Source organism: Struthio camelus, chromosome 11 (assembly GCF_040807025.1).
Source record: "Struthio camelus isolate bStrCam1 chromosome 11, bStrCam1.hap1, whole genome shotgun sequence".
NCBI classification, from domain to species: domain Eukaryota; kingdom Metazoa; phylum Chordata; class Aves; order Struthioniformes; family Struthionidae; genus Struthio; species Struthio camelus.
Genome location: NC_090952.1, coordinates 8,858,443 through 8,877,075, shown reverse-complemented (window position 1 = coordinate 8,877,075; position 18,633 = coordinate 8,858,443). Strand labels below are relative to the sequence as shown.

The 18,633-nt window shown below is 39.5% G+C and overlaps 2 protein-coding genes and 1 long non-coding RNA gene across 8 annotated transcripts in view; 1 reads left to right on the top strand and 2 right to left on the bottom strand.

The window, feature by feature from the left end:
* The window catches only part of ACSL4 (acyl-CoA synthetase long chain family member 4), a 66,595-nt gene extending 62,975 nt beyond the window's left edge, over positions 1-3,620 (bottom strand). The window contains exons 1-2 of the mRNA XM_068956918.1: positions 3,496-3,620; positions 1,957-2,029 (exon numbers count right to left, since the gene is read on the bottom strand). The gene's annotated coding sequence lies outside the window, so the exon portion shown is untranslated. The remainder of the gene's footprint in view (positions 1-1,956; positions 2,030-3,495) is intronic.
* A 338-nt stretch (positions 3,621-3,958) lies between these two features.
* Positions 3,959-18,633, top strand: part of TMEM164 (transmembrane protein 164) — a 42,425-nt gene continuing 27,750 nt past the window's right edge. For 2 of the 6 annotated variants that reach the window (XR_011143445.1, XM_068956945.1), the window contains exons 1-2: positions 3,959-4,090; positions 4,786-5,381. Coding sequence is in view for 4 of the 6 variants with exons in the window: in XM_068956945.1 (XP_068813046.1) it covers positions 4,917-5,381 (465 nt within the window). In the remaining 2 variants the exon portion in view is untranslated. Of the gene's footprint in view, positions 4,330-4,575; positions 4,605-4,785; positions 5,382-18,633 lie in introns of those variants that run through there. The other 4 variants (XR_011143444.1, XM_068956943.1, XM_068956944.1 and 1 more) reach the window with 3 other exon arrangements.
* Positions 6,741-14,637, bottom strand: LOC138068727 (uncharacterized). Its single transcript, XR_011143446.1, has 3 exons — positions 14,346-14,637; positions 9,767-9,838; positions 6,741-7,357 (listed from the first exon to the last, which is right to left on the bottom strand). It is a non-coding gene; the product is annotated as an uncharacterized lncRNA (long non-coding RNA).

Below are 18,633 nucleotides of genomic sequence, written 5' to 3'. Positions count from 1 at the left end.
TGGATTATATATAAAGCATTAAACATTCATCCTGGTGCTTCAAATAATCTAGTTTTCCATCAGCTCAAAGAATTTAATCAACTACTAATTATCAGAATTTTATTACTTTGTGCATAAACTTGCAGGATAAATTATAGATTCACTGTTAATGTAACTTTGCTGATGTCTTTAGCTATAACTGTAAGTGTAATTGTTCCCCAGGAACATTACTCCTCATTATTTTAAGACTTAAAATACTATTTTCTTTTGTTCTTTTTTTTTTTTAAACCATTTTTACATGACAAGAAGGATACACAGTTTCTAGTAAACGTATAGGTGTAACTACATACCGATGTCTAGAATCACATTTCTAAAGCACAGAAATATAGCTAGATGTTGACAGAGGAAAGCCTTTAATTTATGTACTTAAATTCAGGGGATTTAAGGACAGCCTGAAAATGAGCCTATGCTTAAATGCTTTACTGAATAAGTGCTAAGGAAAATATCCTTTAGCCTTTCAGTTCTTCTGCTTTGAAGTTCAACTTTTGATGGTTATTGATTCTATCTACCATGTGCAAAACTTCAGGCTTTGCCTTTACTTCTGTACTTACAAAAGTTAATGGGAATTTGCAAGCGATATATTAGGAACAGAAAAGAATCAGAGCTTTATTTTGGAGTGGGAGCAATTTCACATAAATTGATTTTCAATTGTTTTTTTTATTGTCAGCAAGAGTGGGGTGGCTCTACAAAGGGAGGCAATCCAGGAGCCAAGAGTGACCAGGCACAGGTAGGGGCAGTGACCCTGCCAACAGGGGTGCAATCCCACAGCTCCGAGTCAGGCAAGTAGAACAGGGTTGGTGACAGTGATGGGTTTTGTTGACAGTCCAGTGATCATCCGAGAAATGAGAAGTGATGAGTCAGGTCTGTGGTCAGTTCGGGAAGTCCAATCAACAACTAGGGGACAGGACTGAGCACAGGTTCAGAGCTGCCCACAACATAGCTTGGGTGAGGACTCGGGGCACAGGCTAGTACTTAAATAGAGCTCCCAGGTAGAGGTCCCAGACAAAGCTACTCAGGGTAGTTAAGGCCTACGGGCCTTAACTTAATGCACACACAGGGCCCTGGTATTTCTTGATGGATTAACATTAGATTTCACTACCTTGATATTTTAAGAATTCACAGACAGAAAAAAACCAAATCTCATGTTAGATACAGGAACAAGCCTCAGACTCTTGTGCAAACATCCTAGTCACAGGAATTTATCAACTTTTAGAGAACCATTTCCATTTCTATTGACATATGTGATAAATATGTTTACAAAGGGTCTTAGAAAGAACATAAATTACTTAGTGAAAGGAAGAGAAGAAATGGTTAACAAACAGGAAAGGCTAATGGCTTAGTGTTCTGTCAATAATACTCTATTCACAGATTTCAAAGTGCTTCTCAAAGAAGCTGAAGAAACTGAAATGGAGCAAAACCAAGAAACTGTGCCTAAGCCACCCAGTAGATCAAGATCAGAGAACACAGATCTCTTGAATTTACAGTGGATCACAATCTTAACAAGAATAAACAATATGGTGCTGTTGAAAAAAAAAGTTACATATATTTAATATATAAAAGTAATAAGTTGATACATATATATTCCTTCTCCATAGATTTATTGCAACCTTTATTGCAAGGTTTCTATATTTAACAATCATAACAAGATCCCCCTCACAATAAATAGCACTAATGCCAATAGTTTGGCAGTTCTTTTCTTTCCATATTTCTAAAACATAAGAACACTGCTTATAAAGACAAGCACAGATCAATTTCTCTCATAGGGTCTACCGACTGGATCATCTACTGTGCTGAACAACCTGGAACAGATGCACCTCTTTCCACTCCCTCAGCCACATACGGTAGAACAGCTACTGCTGCTACAGGCAATGGCAGACAGCTTTGTACCTTGCATCTGTGTTTCATCTTGTCTCTCACCTTTTGCAATGTCTGTAGTCTGTCTCTGGGAATTCTCATTTCCTGAACTCCTCTTCTGTGAAGAGAAAGTGACCTACAATCAGAAGAGCAATACATTGTCAGGCATTCTTACCTCAAATATAGCAATTTCTTTAGATTGCTTTCACAAGGAAATGAGTCTTATGCAGTCACCCTCTACCAACCGCTTTCCTCATAACTGGGTACATGCAAGAGATCTAAACGTGTGAGCAAGTGAGAAAAAGACCAAAACATGAGTACAGCAATGATCTGTTTTGATGGGCTGGTGACAAGGCCATGGGTGCATTTGTATTTTTGAACTAGCCTGAGCTGGAATGCTGGTTTTGAGCAGCCAGTAGTTTCTCAGAACACACAGAGGTATGAGGTGTTGTTATCCCCCTACACTGCTGAGCTACTAAACCTCTTCACTTTTGAGAGGGGTCTGGTAAGAAAATGGAAAATTTACGAAGCCCCTGGAGACAGGAAGGAAGCTTGGAAGCAGGGGACTGTTGAGACAGGCTTTTGGGCCTCTGACGCTGATAACGCTTAGAGGTACAACAAATAATCAGGTGGGAGTTGGGGTTGTGTGGGAAGAATCAGGGAATTGCTAATATTGAGGTAAGAAAATATAAAACATATAGCAATAGGAAAAAATGAGTTTTGCTGCTCATAAACAATTTTTTTTCCTTCAGATGCAAATTTCACTTGTCATATTATCCTTGCAACACAGGCATTATTATCACCATTTTACAACTGTGAAATTTTGGCAAGAAATTGGATTACTTGCCTATATGCAAAAAAAAAAATCATAGTCAGTGCTGAAATTCAAGAGTTCATATAACATAAATGTCTCTGAAATATCAGTGTACCTAGTGTAGACAGTCCTCAGAATATCCTTGACAACTGATAGTTTAACAATAACCAGAAACTTACAATAGCTATAGTCTTTGAAACGTGGTCTGTTTTTCCTTTAAATCTACGTAAAGAAGTCTGTCGGATTCTCTCACTTGTAATAACGCAAGCTCCCAAAATAAAATGCATGTGCTTCTGATAAACTGAGCACTCCAGATTTACTGTTAAAACTGTAATAATTGTCACGCACAGGCTGTAATGAAACAGTAATACAAACTGTTCCCAGTACAACACCTGTTATATAGTGCCCTACTGAACAAGAAATGACTAGTTGCACCCAGGGAATGGGCAGGCTCTCCAAAGTGAAATCTATAAAATACGACAGCTGTCAGGGTGTGTTCGCTTACAGTTCTAGCTACCTTGACAACATCTCCTTAATCCACTCTTCTATCTCGCTCTCTATTTGCCTTTGTCCTTCCAAGAGAAACAGAATTGCATATTTGCAGTACAATTACTTCACAAAGCCATAAACCTTTGGCTTTAAGAGCCAAACCTGGGCTTCCTTTTGCAAAGGCTCAGTTTTGCAGGTATGCGTGCGTAAATCATTTACGCATGCACCTAGGCCGTGTCTGTATTGTACATGTTACGTGTGGCCACAACTTCCACATGTAGTTGACTGCACGTACTTACCGTGCCTGCAGAGAGGGGCCAAGCTGAGGCCCCTCTGAAGCTAGGCCTTCCACGGCGTGCTGTGCCGTGCCGTAAGGAAGCCACTGCACTTTCTCAACTGACTAACGCTTGCTGCAATGACACTTGCAAAACTAGTTTATCGAGCTGCTTGTTGAAAGCAGCTCAGCAAACAGCCCTGTGATTGTGGGCACACAGCTCCAGCGAAGCCAGCAGCGCAGGAGCCAGAGCCCTAGCAGCGCAGAAAGGACTATTTTTGGCTTTTTTACTTCCTCTCCGCCGACTGTAGGGAAGGTAGCTGGGTCGAGCGAGGACTCCAGAACAACCCCCGGGTGTCTCATGGGGGCTGGCGTCGAGAGGGAGAGAGAGGCAGCTGAGGGAAAGCAGAGCCAACAGGCAGGAAGCAGCAGAGGAAGGGGAAAGCGAGCGAGAAAGGAGAGCAAGGGGCACCCAGCAGAGGACGAGGAGGAAGAAGTAGCGGCGAAGGAGAGGGAAGGAGGCGGGTAGAGGAGGCAGCCGCGGGAGGCGGGAGCAGCCCGGGCGGAAGGAGGAGCGGGCGGGCGAGCGCAGCCAATCCAGGGGGCTCGTCCATTTTTCGGTGTGAGTCAGGCACGTCGGTGGGGTGATGCTACGGCGCTGGGTAGGGGCTGGGAGAGCCGTGGGGCGCGGCGGCGGAGGTGCACAGCCCGCCCGCTCAGCCTTGTACGCGCCGCCGCTGAGGGGAGCGCTGCTTCCTCCTTCCCCCGCCCGCCGCGGCCAGCCCCCCGGCTGGGGGCGCCCGGCCTGCCTGCCAGCCGCGCTCCCTTACGGAGCCGGTGTCCGCCCCCGCCGCCTGAGGTACCGGGCCGCTGCCCTGAGGGCGCTGCTCGCGGCGCGGCGGGCGGGGGGCCGTTGGGCGCGCGGGCGAGGGGCCGTTGGGGCGCGCGGGCGAGGGGCCGTTGGGGCGCGCGGGCGGGGGGCCGTTGGGGCGCGGCGGGCGGGGGGCCGTTGGGCGCGCAGGGCTGCCGCACGGCCCCGAGGGGCGGGGGGAGCAGGGAGCGCAGCAGCGGGAGGCGGAGGCGGAGGGAGGGGAGCGAGCGGGGAAGCCGGCCGGAGGACGGCGTTGGGGCCGGGTAAGGGGAGGCGGCGGCGGGTGGTAGCGCCGGCCGGGGAGGGAGAAGGGCGGTTGGGTAACGTTCAGGCGGGGGAGAGCGAAGGGTGTTAACGAGGGTGGCAGGTAACGGGTCTTGGGGCGGCGGGCTGGCACCGCTGCTCAGTGACCCCCGTTCATCTGCAGCTCCTCTCCCCTCGCAGGCTGTTGCTTGCAGTTACCGTCCCGGCGTCGAGAAGAAAAGCCGAAATCTAGCCTTGTTCTGAGCCGGGCTGCTGGCGTTTGCCGAAGCTTAGGAGGGAAGAAGTTTACAGAGAGGACGTCCTTGCATTTCATGTTTCGTCAGCCTGACAGCATTTTGGCTTTGATTCCATCTTGCTCCAACCTGTTCCGGGACAGTGACGGGGAGGAGAAGAGGCGCTATCCCGCCATGGCCCGTTACAGCCTCCATAACCTCCTGGACTGGCTGTACGGGGGGGTGGACCCCAGCTTTGCTGGCAATGGAGGGCCCGAATGTGCTGCCTTTCTCTCCGGGCAGCAGCGCCTGCTGGAGAGCTTGGTCTTCCTCAGCGTGGGTTTTGTGGAGATCCTTCTGTCCTTGTGGAAACTGAGGCAGCTGCATTTCAGGGAGCTGGAGGGCCATCTACTGCAGCAGCCCCAGGTTAAGCAGGAGAGCTGGGGCAAAAATCTGCTACTGGTGGCTGTCTGCCTCATCTTTGGGCTGGAGGTGGGGTTCAAGTTTGCTACCAAGACTGTCATTTACCTGCTGAATCCATGTCATGTGGTCACTATGATGCAGGTAAGGTCCGTGTGTGGTTACCAGGAAGTATGCTTTAGCTTTATACTTGCAAAGCAAGTATTTTTACATAGTCAGTTGTGGACCGAAAGTGCATAGCAAGGGTGCAAATGTCAAGAAGTGATATAAACATTTTAATACTGATTTCGTTTTTAATTGGTCGAACTGAAATCTACGAAGAAACAAAAGTCAAATGAAAATACTAATTTCAAACTTCCTGCTTGGAAAGGCAAAAGATTAAAAACTCTCATTAGGTAGCTTCACCTGCTCATTGCTTCAAGAATAGAAAATACTGTTTCCAATGACAGCACTGGAAAGATTTGCACCAAATTTAATGAAAACAAGGCTATTGCTAAAAGGCCTATGTAGTTCCCAGGTAACTTTTTCAGGTAAGTTTTTCTTCAGGAGTGCGAATGTGGTTTGCGAAGTTTTTGAAGAAATTGGTTACTCTTTGCGCAGAAAATTTTGGTTTTGGCTTTCTAATTTTAAAAGCTGAATAGTAAGGAAACAAGTGTTACCTGTGTCACATTTACCTGTGGGATGAAATAACTGGGATGGCTGAATACCTATGGATAAACTGTGTAACTTAATGACTTGTGTCTAGCTTGCAGATGCACTTCAATATACAGTTTGTATAGCAGTTGGAATAGTGGAAATGTTCGTAAACAGTTATTGAACTGCAATATCTAAACCTTACAGGCCGTATTTTTCAATAGTCCTGTACATGTACCTGGATGTCCCCTTCACTGAGACTGTAATTATTTTTGACATCTCCCAAATTCCTTTATTATTTGAAGTTCTCTAATGCTCTAGCCTCAACACTGGATAATTTACAAAATTTAAGCTCAAGAATTAATAAAAGAATGTCAAAAAGATTTCATAAAAGCTGCCATGATAAAAACATCTGTCTAAAGCAGTAACAAATAAAAATCAAACCAATGTAGTTCTTACTCTCAGTCTCCCTTTGCAGAAGGCAATGATCTGAGGCAACTGATCTAGGCTGTATCAGATCAAGCCCGTTCTTAGTTTCACTTCTGGAGGGCGTTTCCTGACAAAGGAAAGATAACATTTTTTCCAGTTGTGTTAGAGGTCTAAGGGAAATGGGTGCCCTTTTAAGAGGAGAAAACCAAGCTCCTTACAGAAATATTCAAGACATTTACAGCAATTAACATGCTGTTCCAGAACTTAATTAGTAGGGTATGTAAATTCCTTAGTGACGCAATGTTAACTCATAGGACACTTGCTTCCCATAAAGTGGTAGCAGTAGCTATCAGTCAATTAGTCAGTATTGGAAATGAAGTGGGAAGCTTAATTTATGCAAGAGCTGTAGAAATATTTGAGAAATAAAAATATGGCCACATTCAATTTCTTTGCAACTCTTAATATTTATTGGAAGATTTTCCTATTCATTTTCTGGGTTAGAAGGTAAGGTTAGATAACTGTTACGACTTGGAAGTTTAGTTCCCTTGATGTGGTATTATGTTACAATAGTAATATGATATTTACTGTAGGTATTCAGAAAAAGCTGGTGCTTATGCATAAATTGGGGAGCTACTATTGTTTAGTTCATTTATTAATGGTCTCTTCCAGGAAGACAGAGATTTAACTTCTGTAGTCAGGCATGGGCAAGTCTTTTTAAATAATCTCTTTCAGACCACACTTGCAAACCAGTTGTGGAACCTTTTTTAATCCTATGCTAATAACTAATTGGAAATGGTCTTACAGCATTTTATTCTGTGAAATTCAGAAGATGGTATGTCAGCAAAGTGCAGAAGTCATGCCTCTTCATCTTTTAAGTGGCTGCCTTAGGTATAGGCCTATGTTTCATGTAGAGGATGAAAACAGTTGCAAAACAACAACTTTCAATAGAGAAAAGTTAGATACCAAGATTGATGTTCTCCATCAGCAGGAAAAAAATACATACAGTTGGAATCTTGTGAGCGTTGTTCTTCTGCTCTGAGTTTGCTCTGGGCAACAGGCTGGCAATAAGATATATGAAAAGAACAGAAAAACATGGTAAAATTTATATTATAATAGTTTGTACATAATCCTGCTGCTGGGCCTAAACAATAGGATGAACAAGGTAGGAGGTGAAGAGGTGAAACATGCTGCAACATTTGAGGTCACTTCAAAGGGAAGCCAACAGTAGCTGTTGGTAAAGGTCTCTTCTTGCACTCAATTTCTGTTTTCCTTTTCTTCAGCTGAGACTATTTCATCTCAGAGCAACAAAGGCTCTAGGCTATAAGCCAAAAATACTTGGAATGGAAATTGTCCTTCAGTTTTCTCTGTGTAAAAGCAAAAGTCCTGCTTTTAAATGACCTAAAAGTGAAATGAACTAACAAAATAAAATGAGACTTACATCTTGTGGTGTATTTGAGTAGACAAAACTGCATAATATAATGGATACTGAGCTCTACAAATGAGTGTATTTTGTTCAGGTGTCTAATTTCTGTGTATCGCTTATGCCAACCAGTATTCAAATCAGATCTCCTTCATAAGCAGGAAGTACTAGTTTAGATGTGTCATCACAAGGATAAAGCGTTGGTCAAATGAACATACTCGTTTAAACTACCAAAACAGTTTTCTTCGTTAAATCACATTCAGAGAGCTTGCTGCCAACCTGTCATCTAGTTGAATAATCTAGAAATAATACAGTTTATTTCTAGACCTGGACTTGGTTTGGATTTCTTGCTTAGCTTTTGGAGGAAGAATGACAAGAATGACAGTTTTTTCACCTGTGATGTAAGTGCAGCATCATTTAAAAAAGGGGAGGAGAGAGAACCTAAACTATTTATCTCTTGATAAACATTTTTTTTTTTTTAAGTAAAGGTAGAATGGGTACTTTTGTGGTATTTTTGACCGCCATCACATGGGGATGGAGGTGCATTTGTGCAGCACAATTATTTAATTGGAGTGTGATGTAGCAGGGCAAATGGCCTCTGTAGAAAGTAAGAATTCTGTTACAGCTTGACTTTTTTTTTTTTAAGTTCTTTCTTTACATAAAGAGCGCTCTAATGGAAGATGATTTGAAAAACAGTTATTGAGACTCAGCGTGTGTTTGGACTAATGATACTGCTGTAAACCTGGCATGAAAGGGTATGCTAAAGGGGAGACGTTTTAAAACTACTAGTATATTGCAATCCTGTTTTTCCTTGTATAGCAGGAAAAGATTTAGCATATGTGTAGGGGATGAGTTTTGCACTTAGGACAGTCTATTCCAGCCAAAGGTCTGTCCTTAAGAAAATTATTTTTGTAGGAAATAGTCACACGTTGCTGGATGGTTTTACCAATCTTTTTAGGCAAAGGGAACTAAATTAAAGGGAAAGTGATGAGGGGGAAAAAAGGAAAGGGGAAGAAGTGCCTAAAATGTAGGGGAGTTCAGTTTCATCCACTGATCTTGATCTTAGAGCTGAACTTCGTGTAATTAAAATGAATGCTAAGTGCATCTGCAATTCGATATACTAAATCCTACGTTCACTATTTCCAGTTCTAGCTTCTTTAGAGACCTGGATCCTTCCTTAACTCCGTAAGAGAGGTTACTGTGTTTTTCAGAAACAATGAGCTGTTTTTAGAACTTATATAATAAATTCAGCTTGACTGATTCTGCATCATTTGGGAATCTGTCCCAACGTACAGTCCACTTGAGTGCAGTTAAGTGTGTGTGTGGTTTTTTTTAATATTCTCTCTCCTCAAGACCTTGAATTAAAAATCAAGGGTGACTTGCATGCTGTTGTTTGATTGTGGATATGAAGAACCTTTGATTACGTAAATTCAGTAAATATTTATAGAAATGACTCTAAATAATGGCAACAGCTGTTATTGGGTAATGTGAGCAATAGTTTGCATGTAAAAGTTTAATGAGTTATTCAGTTTTTAAAGGGCAGCAGTATTCTAAAGCAAAGTTATTTTTTATAGAGTTTTTTTCACTGCTGCATGTATTTATGATCCTTGGGGAAGATATAGAGCGGTGAAGGCAAAATTTCCTATGACAATATACTACCATTTTTCTTTTTTTTTTTTTTAAGTAAATCCCAGTAAACCCTAAAGAAGTTGAGAAATATTTTATTAGTATGAGGCAAGGCAAGGATTCTTATTCAGAAATAATATATTAATTGTTAATTTAGTCAGTATTTTTTATTACAAATGTATCTTAAGGCTGTGAATTGCCGTTTCCTCTCTCTGAGGAGATCAAAGTTCAGCCCCTTTATCCTGGAAAAGATTCGGCCAGGCGATGCAGTATCTCACGCTGAACGTGTCCCTGTGCTTTTGTTTTAGTCAAGATGATCGCAGCGACACGTCATACTACCAGTGAATGTTCTAGCTGAGGAATTGAGGTTTAAAGCTCTAGGTTATACCTTTGTTTTGAAATTACTAGAATTCAGGAATACCTGCCATGCTTCAGGAAAATTCTCAGTTCTTCTGCTAATTCTTCAGTGTTGCTTCCCCTTTATTCTGGGTACCTTTAGGAGAAAAGAATAATAAAGTGGAATATAAAAAGTGGGGAACTTCTTAGAAATAATTTGTCTCTCTAGACAGTATTTGCATGATTTGAAATTCTGTATTAGGTGGAATGGATGGAAAAGTTTAACTTTGTCTTACCGCAGATATTTACACTAAGGGTTATTCATCTACAGGTCATTAGGTGAATAATTAAGTAAGTGGATATTGTTTTATTTTGATGCGATCATCAGTTATGATATATTTAAATCCAATATTGATCAAATTGTAATGTATACAGTTTGAGCAACATGTTATGGTGAGACAAGCCCTGAAATTTCTTTCTTTCTTTCCATTTTTTAATTTATTTAAGGAATGGAGCTATTAGTAATTGTTTCAGTGTACTGTCCAGTGCTGTAATGTGTCACTGTTAGCTGTAATAGATTTTTTTTTTTTTTTATTTTTAGGATGGATTTTTGCCAATTTAGCAGTCTGACACACCATTCAGTGTAGACTGTTTGCCAGCTACTTAAATTGATGTTTCAGGAATAGCTGCCTGCGGCCTTTGGTCCCTTCAGTGGAATGGTAGAATAAATCAAATGGCAACAATAACTTATGGGGCACCCTATAAATTCCAGGGATTGACATGACTTTCATCTTCTGACTGCCATTCGGATAGAACTGCTTTACTGTCTCCCTTGCGCTGCTGTAAATGTTTACCCTCCTAGTAGCAGCTGGTAAGTTTTACTGCAGTGGTTGTATATCAGCCACATTCACGGTAGCAGTTTGAACTGTGTTGATGTTCACTGAGAGGAAGTTCTGTACCCTGAATGTGAAACCTGCAAAGAGTGTAATGGGACTCGTGTTTCTCATGACGTTTCCTCAGGGCTTTAGATAGATGTGGTAAGGGTTTATATTTATTCAAATTGACAAGTAATTAGTGCCAAGTTTCTACTTTAATACTTTGGTAGTTAGTGAAATGCCAACTTGAATTCTCAAGAAGATGGTGCTATATGTCTTGTCGTCTTTGGATCATGTCACTGTACCTGTTTCTTTGGGTAACACGATGTTCTGTAATAGTACAGCTATTACATGTTTATTATTCTGAAGTTTTTAAAGATTGCCTCTCACTCTAGAATGTACTTAGTACGGTGCATGGTGTTAATTTTTTAACATAATCAAAAGTCATCTCCAAATACCTTATTAGTGAGATTGAAAGAACAGTGTGAGTATTTGGGTAACTACAACTTGGAGAAATAGAAACTTATTAAATTCTAACTTAAACATCAAACTCAAAACTTAAATTTTCTTAATTTTATCAGCTAAACCCTCTTCATTCTATCAGCTTCTGATGTTATACATAAAGCAGGAGTATTCTTGATTGATCTCATTAATTAAGCCTGCTTGCGCAACAGAAAGACTAACCTCTGACTCTGAAGTCAAGGCAAGTAAATGCAATAAGCCAGTCACTGAAGGGGTAGTGGCTAGTGACCATCTCCAAATTTTAATTCTGTTTGCCAGTATGGAAAACAAATTACGGTTTTTTGACTAGGAAACATTGGTGGACTGCAGGTGACTTGTATTTTACTCAGATACAGGGCTCTGGAGTGCGAGCTCAGAAAACTGGGAGAAAAACATTTGTGTTGTTCAGTACTTTGCCCACCTGAAGAAATTACAAAGGGACTAGATTGCTGCAGTGTTGTGAAAGGACTGAGAGTAGCTGAAACTCAGCTTTGTAGACAGACTTCAAAGGCAAGTATGTGCGGTATGGATTTTAAGGTATGATGTATTTTATATGACCATTAAAAGGTTAAAAATTTTTAGAGAACAAATCTAGAAAAATAAAGCCTTTTCCATATGGTATTGTAGCAACTATAAGATAGAATGTATGTCATGTATCAAGCTCAGTTTATAGTTGTTTGCATAATTCTTCCTTCTTAGCAGAATTTAATTTAGTTTGGACTGATCCCTTATACCTACTGTAACTGTGAATGTTGGTGACTATACTTTTTCTAAGAATAACTAAATTGAAGTATTTTGATCTAAGATAGTTGCTCTCTGGGTAATAAATTAAAATTAATTTTATATAGTCATCTTCTAAGTTGTGCTCAAGAAAAAAACTCAGTGTGCCTAAGACTTGCTTTATTACCATAACTATCCTCACATACTTGAAAGATATTATTTTTGAACTTTTATTTTTCAAATCCTACGAGAATAACCTCAGGCATTTTTATTTCATCTTTTAAATTAGTCCTGTAAACTCCAAAACCTAATGTAACCTGGCTTCTTGCAGATCTATATTTTGTGGTTGATGGCAGTCTTTAATGGAAACTTTTTAAATGTGCAATGCCATTTTGCCCTTTTAAATTATTATTATTATTTTTAATTCTCTCTTTCAGAATATAAACTTTTCTAATAGGCTTTGGGAGGCACTTGCAAGGTCTCTCTGCCCTGCCTGGACAGCAGTTTGGACAAAAGCTATGGCAAGTTAATTATCTGAAAGATGATCTTCTAGTCTTATCAAATTTGTTTGAAATTGGTCAAAAGGTAGTAAAGGCAGAATGCATGGATCTGTACAGGTGATGAACCTAAAATTCTATTTTTAGGAGGAAAAAGAGTCCAAATGAAATTGAATAAAGTCAAATAACTTTTCAGAAAACAAAGTCTAGTAAAGGTAGCCCAATAAAATGAGGAAAATTTTGAAGATTCCATATAATCGTCAATAAAACAACCAGTAAGCTCAAAAATAACCATCTTCCCCAATGCACTATCTGTGTGTCTTTGCCAAAACATCTGTTAAGGCTGAGGATGCGATCATCTTATCCTGTCTTGGCCAGGAAAGAAAAGCTAGAAACATTCAGTATACCATTCAGGTTGTACCCTACAGAACAGCCCACAAGAAAGTTAATTTTAATGTTTGTAACAATGTATGATTTTTTTTTTTATTCCCTCAACAGATATCGATAATTTACTTTTCTATTACTTTTGTGATATTAGGAGACGTTATTTTGCTTTTAGACCAGAGGATCAGAAAGGTTGAAACCAAAGTGTCCCTTATTGGAGGCAGGGGGAAAAAAAGGAGAAGAAAGAGAGGCAGATTATATGATCAAGTTACTTACTGAAGACTCAGTTTTAATGCTTGGATGAATTAATGTCTTTTAATTCTACAATTGTTTTTATTTTAGTATTTTATTTTTTTCAACTTCTCTGATCTTTTAACATTATTTCCTTAATGTCTCCATGCTTTGTTGCTGTGGCAGATTCCCTGAAAAGCAGTTTAGTATTTCGGAGGGAATATTAGTCAATTTATCCTTGTAACCTGTTGGTCAAATATGAAAGAGCTGCATATCTTAGGAAATGGTACATAAACAAGATTTTTTTTTCAGAATGTGCTTTTTTTTTGCCTACTGAAGGGATAAATGTATATGGTCCATAAACCGTCTCATCAACACAATTGAGGGACTGGTGAACTGTGACAATAAAAAGGTATTAGTGGCTTGAGGCAGAGTAGAGCAGGAGTATTCTAAAATGTTTTTGCTTCTGTAGGAAGCTGTGATATGAAACTTCATGCTTTGCATATGTAACAAAAGTGAATATTTGAATATATATGAATATGCACATGAAAATGTTATCGGGAACACATGCAAACTTCCACCGTGTCACTGACAGATGTAAATGCAAGTTAAATCTGTAGTATTTTACTAGGCAGTTGGGAGTTTGAATATTATTTTTCTAGTCAACTCTTTTCGTTCTTCTCCCCAAGATACGTTTCTTATTGTCAGCTTTTGCTAGCATCATTAAGCTAGGAATGGGGAAGGAAGTAAGACACTACTAGTGAAGGCCTGGTGCAGATGGTGATTGGAAGAAAAGGAAGAAAAATAGCCTCAGTGACACTTTTTTTTTTTTTCCTCTGAACTATACCTAAGATGTCATAGCTAATGCTTCTGTGAAACACATAGGAAGACCTGAGTCTTATGTTAATAATTAATCCTAAAATATGAGAAGTCTAGAAAATCTTTCACCTAGGACTACAGAAGGGAAGAAACAGAGTACAGGTTCTTCCAATAAACAAGCTAAGCCTATGTAAGGGGAGACTAGTCTGGAATTTCCCAATGACTGTATATAATTTACAAGACATTTTATTGTCCTATAGAGTAGAAGATGGAAATTGTTCAACTTGCTACATTTCTCTCATCCCTAGGTAGAAACCGTGAGGTTGGAAGAATGGGCAGACAGTTTCAGATATTTCCAGAGTGTTTTGTATAACACAGGAGCCACTTCTTACTGTAGTGTTACTTGATGCTCTGCCAGCAGTGATGCTTTGAATCATGAGTATTCTTAACAATAGATTAACAGTTCTACAGGACAAATTAATTAATCCCCGAATCTGTCTGACAGCTGCAGAAAGGCAGCTGTGCTTCTTATGCTGAGACATTAAATACATCTTAATTGCTGCTATTTAGCAATGAGAGTGTAACAATCTCTTGGTGTCCGTTCTTTTTTCAGATTTGGCATTCTAAAAGAACTTACCTTATTTATACTGAGGGCCAATGTTTTGTAACCTTTGAAACGTACCATTTAATCTCTTCTGTTCTAGCGGGTACTTTGATGCACCTAAGAAAGAGTAAAGGCTTTTATTTCAGTGCAGATTGAACAAAGGCTTGTGTCTCCCTCCCTTCCCTTTTTTCCTCTTTTTCTTTGATTCATTCCAGAATTTGATCATGGATTTTTCATATTACTCTAAATGGTGCAAGTAGCAATTAACTTGAAGAGGTTTAGTTGTTTTCATTCCAAAATAGTGTATTAAAACAATCAATTTATGACCTGGCTAATTGAGCATGACTGGAGTGTTTGAAAAGAAAGATGTATTTCCAGTCTGCTGCGGCTGCAACCAGACACTGAATCAAACAGATGGCTCACAGAGACAGGCAAGCTGCTGTTATTAAAGGTTAATGAAGTCTTCTGTGCTGCATTTATGAGATGTAAGAGTTTTACTTGTAGCATGCTCGCGTAACTTCTGCCAGAAACAACTTTCCTTGGACTTCTGTAAACGTTCCTATCTATGTGATAGGTGCTACTTTGTCTGAAGTTTAATCTGGAATGGTTAGAGTTGCGTGACTTGATCTTTTCTTCCTCTTCTGCCTTGTTCGATTGTCATCTTTTGTCTTTAGTTTATTTCTAATCAAGCAAGATCATCTTGTGGTATGCATGTTTCTGCCTCTTAGTAGGGCTAAGATTAGTACAAGACAAGTGCTTCATGAGAAGTTTTGACTATGCGCTCTCCCTCAATTCACCAATTCAAAAATAGTGTAATTAAAATTCTTCTAAAGGGAGTTCTTAGGTGCACTATTTTATAGAGGGTTGGAATATTTTGGAATCCTAAAACTGGAGAGGCAGCCAAGTAGTAGGAAAAAAAAAAAAATTCAGTGAGGTCTCCTACTCAGAGCGCACACTGAGTGACACGGTAACATTAAGTAAATGTATGGTATCCAGGCCTAGATATTGGAAAAGATATTTTACTTCAGTTCAGATACAGTATTGTTGTTATACTCTTCAGTTGTGTCCTTTTCATACAAAAGATTGTGCTTCCTTTTTGAGAACAGCTCTTAGATTTTTTTATTAGTTTTGCTTTCTGAAATGCTGATTAGTTAAACGAGTGGTGGAATGTGGCTTTATCAAATGTCAAAGAAGGAACTATGGGAAAATTTGCAGCTGACATTAGAAATGATTTTTGAAATGGGAATGCTCCCATAAACCTTCTGGATCTTGTAAAATAAATATATACCTTCTAAAATACTGACAAGAATTCTTCTAGACTTGACTCTAGCATGTATCATAGCCTTTCATTTTAGATACTTAATCAACTGTTATTAGGATCTCTCTTTTTGCCTCATAATGGCAGGCTGGGGAAAATGCTAGCAATCTTTCTAATATAGTAGATTTAAGCTACTATAGGTAGTAGCCCGGTAACATAATTGGGGCACTTGTGTCTTAAAGTTTGAGCTTCTCTCAACATCTGAGCATGCTGGGATTGTAATAATGCTGATTTAAGAAAATCTACTCGCATCGTGGCCTTTTTTTTCCCCTCCACCAAGAGATTCGTAGCAAATGTACTAAAGAATACTGCTGGATTAAAAAACAACCAACCTCCCCCATCCCTTTCCTTTCTTACTATGTCCAATCGAGCAATACAGTTAAATGGAAAACAGAAAACCAGATGTGTCTGACTGTTTGTGTCCTTTACCTCTTTCTAACTCACACTGGTGCACATGCCCATTGCTGAAGTCTAGATTTGCAAACTGTGAAAGATTGTTTAAATAAAATTATTTCTATATGAACTGGAAAAAATCAAATAATGGAAAACTCTAATATCTCAAAATTGATCTGATAATTGCAGCATAAGTAATGCTTTTAAGTGCAAGAAGTGAAAATACTGTTAGGGGTTACCATAGTGCATGCAGATTAGAAAATTGGTTTTTATATTAAGTGAGCTGTCAGGTTAATGTTAACATAGTTCATTGTGGTTTCATAAAATTGCAGTCCTTTGTGAACTTCTGGTGTTTGTTCCAGTATTAGATTTTTTTTCACACTTCTGAGATGTAGGTGCATTTTAATATTTTTGCCACTAGGAAAACTGATATAATCAATAAAAGCCCTCAATGTGGTATTTTGCCCTCGCTGCAAAATACCACATTATTTCAGTGGATATCTAGCCTTTTTTCCATGCATGTTATTTTTGACTTACCTAGAGACATTATTGCAATGTCGAGTAATTTTTTTTGTGAATTCTGACGTCTAAAAATGAATTTATAAAAAATAACCTGTTTTTCTCAGCTTCTCAGTTCCTTTTTCCCATTGAGCTGTTATGCTTGCCTCCAGTAATTAAAAAGGGAGGCAACTTAGCAGGAATTTGTGGAGGGCAAATGTAGTACTTGGTGATATCTGTGTATTGCTATCTTGTCAGTCCTGCCAGGAAATTAAAGGTAGGCAAGGCATACTTTGCAAAGTATTTCTTTTGCATTAGTTGACAAATGAAGAGTCGAAAGTATTGTTTAAATCCTACAGAACGCCTCCTCTCCTATATTACCATAGGAATAGTGAAGACTGCCTTTTATCTCTCTGTGCTTTTCGCATGGGAGCAAAGGATTGATAGAAGAGGGAAAGAAATGACCTCACTTAACTGTGATGTGAATCCTAATAGACTTTGCTTTGTTCGCTTCTTAGAGAGAACAATGCATCTGAGTCCAAATGAAGAAATATTTTGCTATTTGTCATAGTATTTCTATCTTTTACTCTAGAAAGAAGCCCCTGTGCAGCTCTGTAGTCTTTCACACAATTCTGTTTGTGATTACAGAAGTTTTCCTCAATAAACTTATGTAATATTATCTTGACATTGTCTTCAGAATAGTCCTTTTATATACAGGCTCTATTACCTGCCACAGTATGACAGATGACTAATAAATTAAGTTTAAGAAAATAAAGATCTCTGATGTTATTCAGACATGATATTTCTTCTAAACTATCAAATAGTGAATGACTGGATCTCATACATGTTCACTCTAGAAAAATTTTACGCGTGTTATTGCAGGGGGGAAAATATCCTGTTCTTTCCTCTTGGCAGTCTGTGCCAGGCTTGCAGATATCATTTGGAGCTTTTTTCTTTCTTAGTGCATGCCTCCAGAAATGGAATATGGAAGAGGCTGTTACTCAACCCGGTCCTGGGTTGGTATGGTGCAACCATGAGTTTAATCTCGTTCAGGTCTCCTCTCAGGAAACAAATAGTTAGCAGTGCAATCCTGTATGTTGCAGTCTGCAACTTAAAACAGCCCTGCTGACCCATCATGTGTTCTGGTGTGACCTTTGTATTTGGGCTTGTGTAGGGGGAGTGCTGGTCATGCAGTTCTTCATGCCAGAAATATTTCCCGTGGGGATGGACGATATTTATGCTCTTGCCAAGCAACTAGGAATTTGACTGGCTTTCTGACTTCTGTTTTCTTCTGGGTCCTCAGGCTTGAAGTGAACTTTAGTTTGCAGATTTACCAGTGTTTTGAATTTCTTTGTAGTTTATTGCTTGAAAACAACCTAAAAATCTCCTGGTCCTGTGCTGGTGAAAGACTGAAATGCTTCTTCTGTCTCTCAAACATCCTGGTCCACCATGTTGTGCCCACTTAAGGAGATGCACAGATAACAAGTCCTAAGACGACCCATGATTTTGTATCCTCTCTTTCTCTCGCTCCCATCACCCCAAAATCTTTTTTCAGGTTGAAGATTCCTCAGGTGTTAAATTGGTCCATTTGTGGAAGCTGTTCAATATATTTTGATCATTCTTGTTGACGTCTGTAACCCTTTCCCAAATCGGCTGTATTGTGAGTGGTGCGTGTGTGTAGAAGTGAGATAGAAGTTAATGACCAGAACTGTGCCCAGAATTCAGCATGTCAAACAATGGATATTTTATAGCTTATTTTTCTTCTCTAAAATGTTACTTTGTACATATCTGGGCTTCCAGATGATTCTTTGGTCCTTATTTTCCTTTGTAACACATGGAAATGTAATGGGTAACACATCTGGCAAAATTAGGAGGGATATTGAGGTTATTTCTTAGCTTTTTTCTAAACTGAAAATTTAGCTATTCTCCCTTGAATGCCTGCAATGATGATCGGATAAAAACGTGTGTGGAAGAGCCTCCTTCAGTGTACTTTAAATTATATATTGTCTTCTGTCTGCAACGTACCAGCTAGGATGGCTACTGTCGCTGCTAGTCTAAGCAAGTAAAACCTTCAGAGTTTCAACAGGAAAACAGAAGCTGGGTACTCTTCAC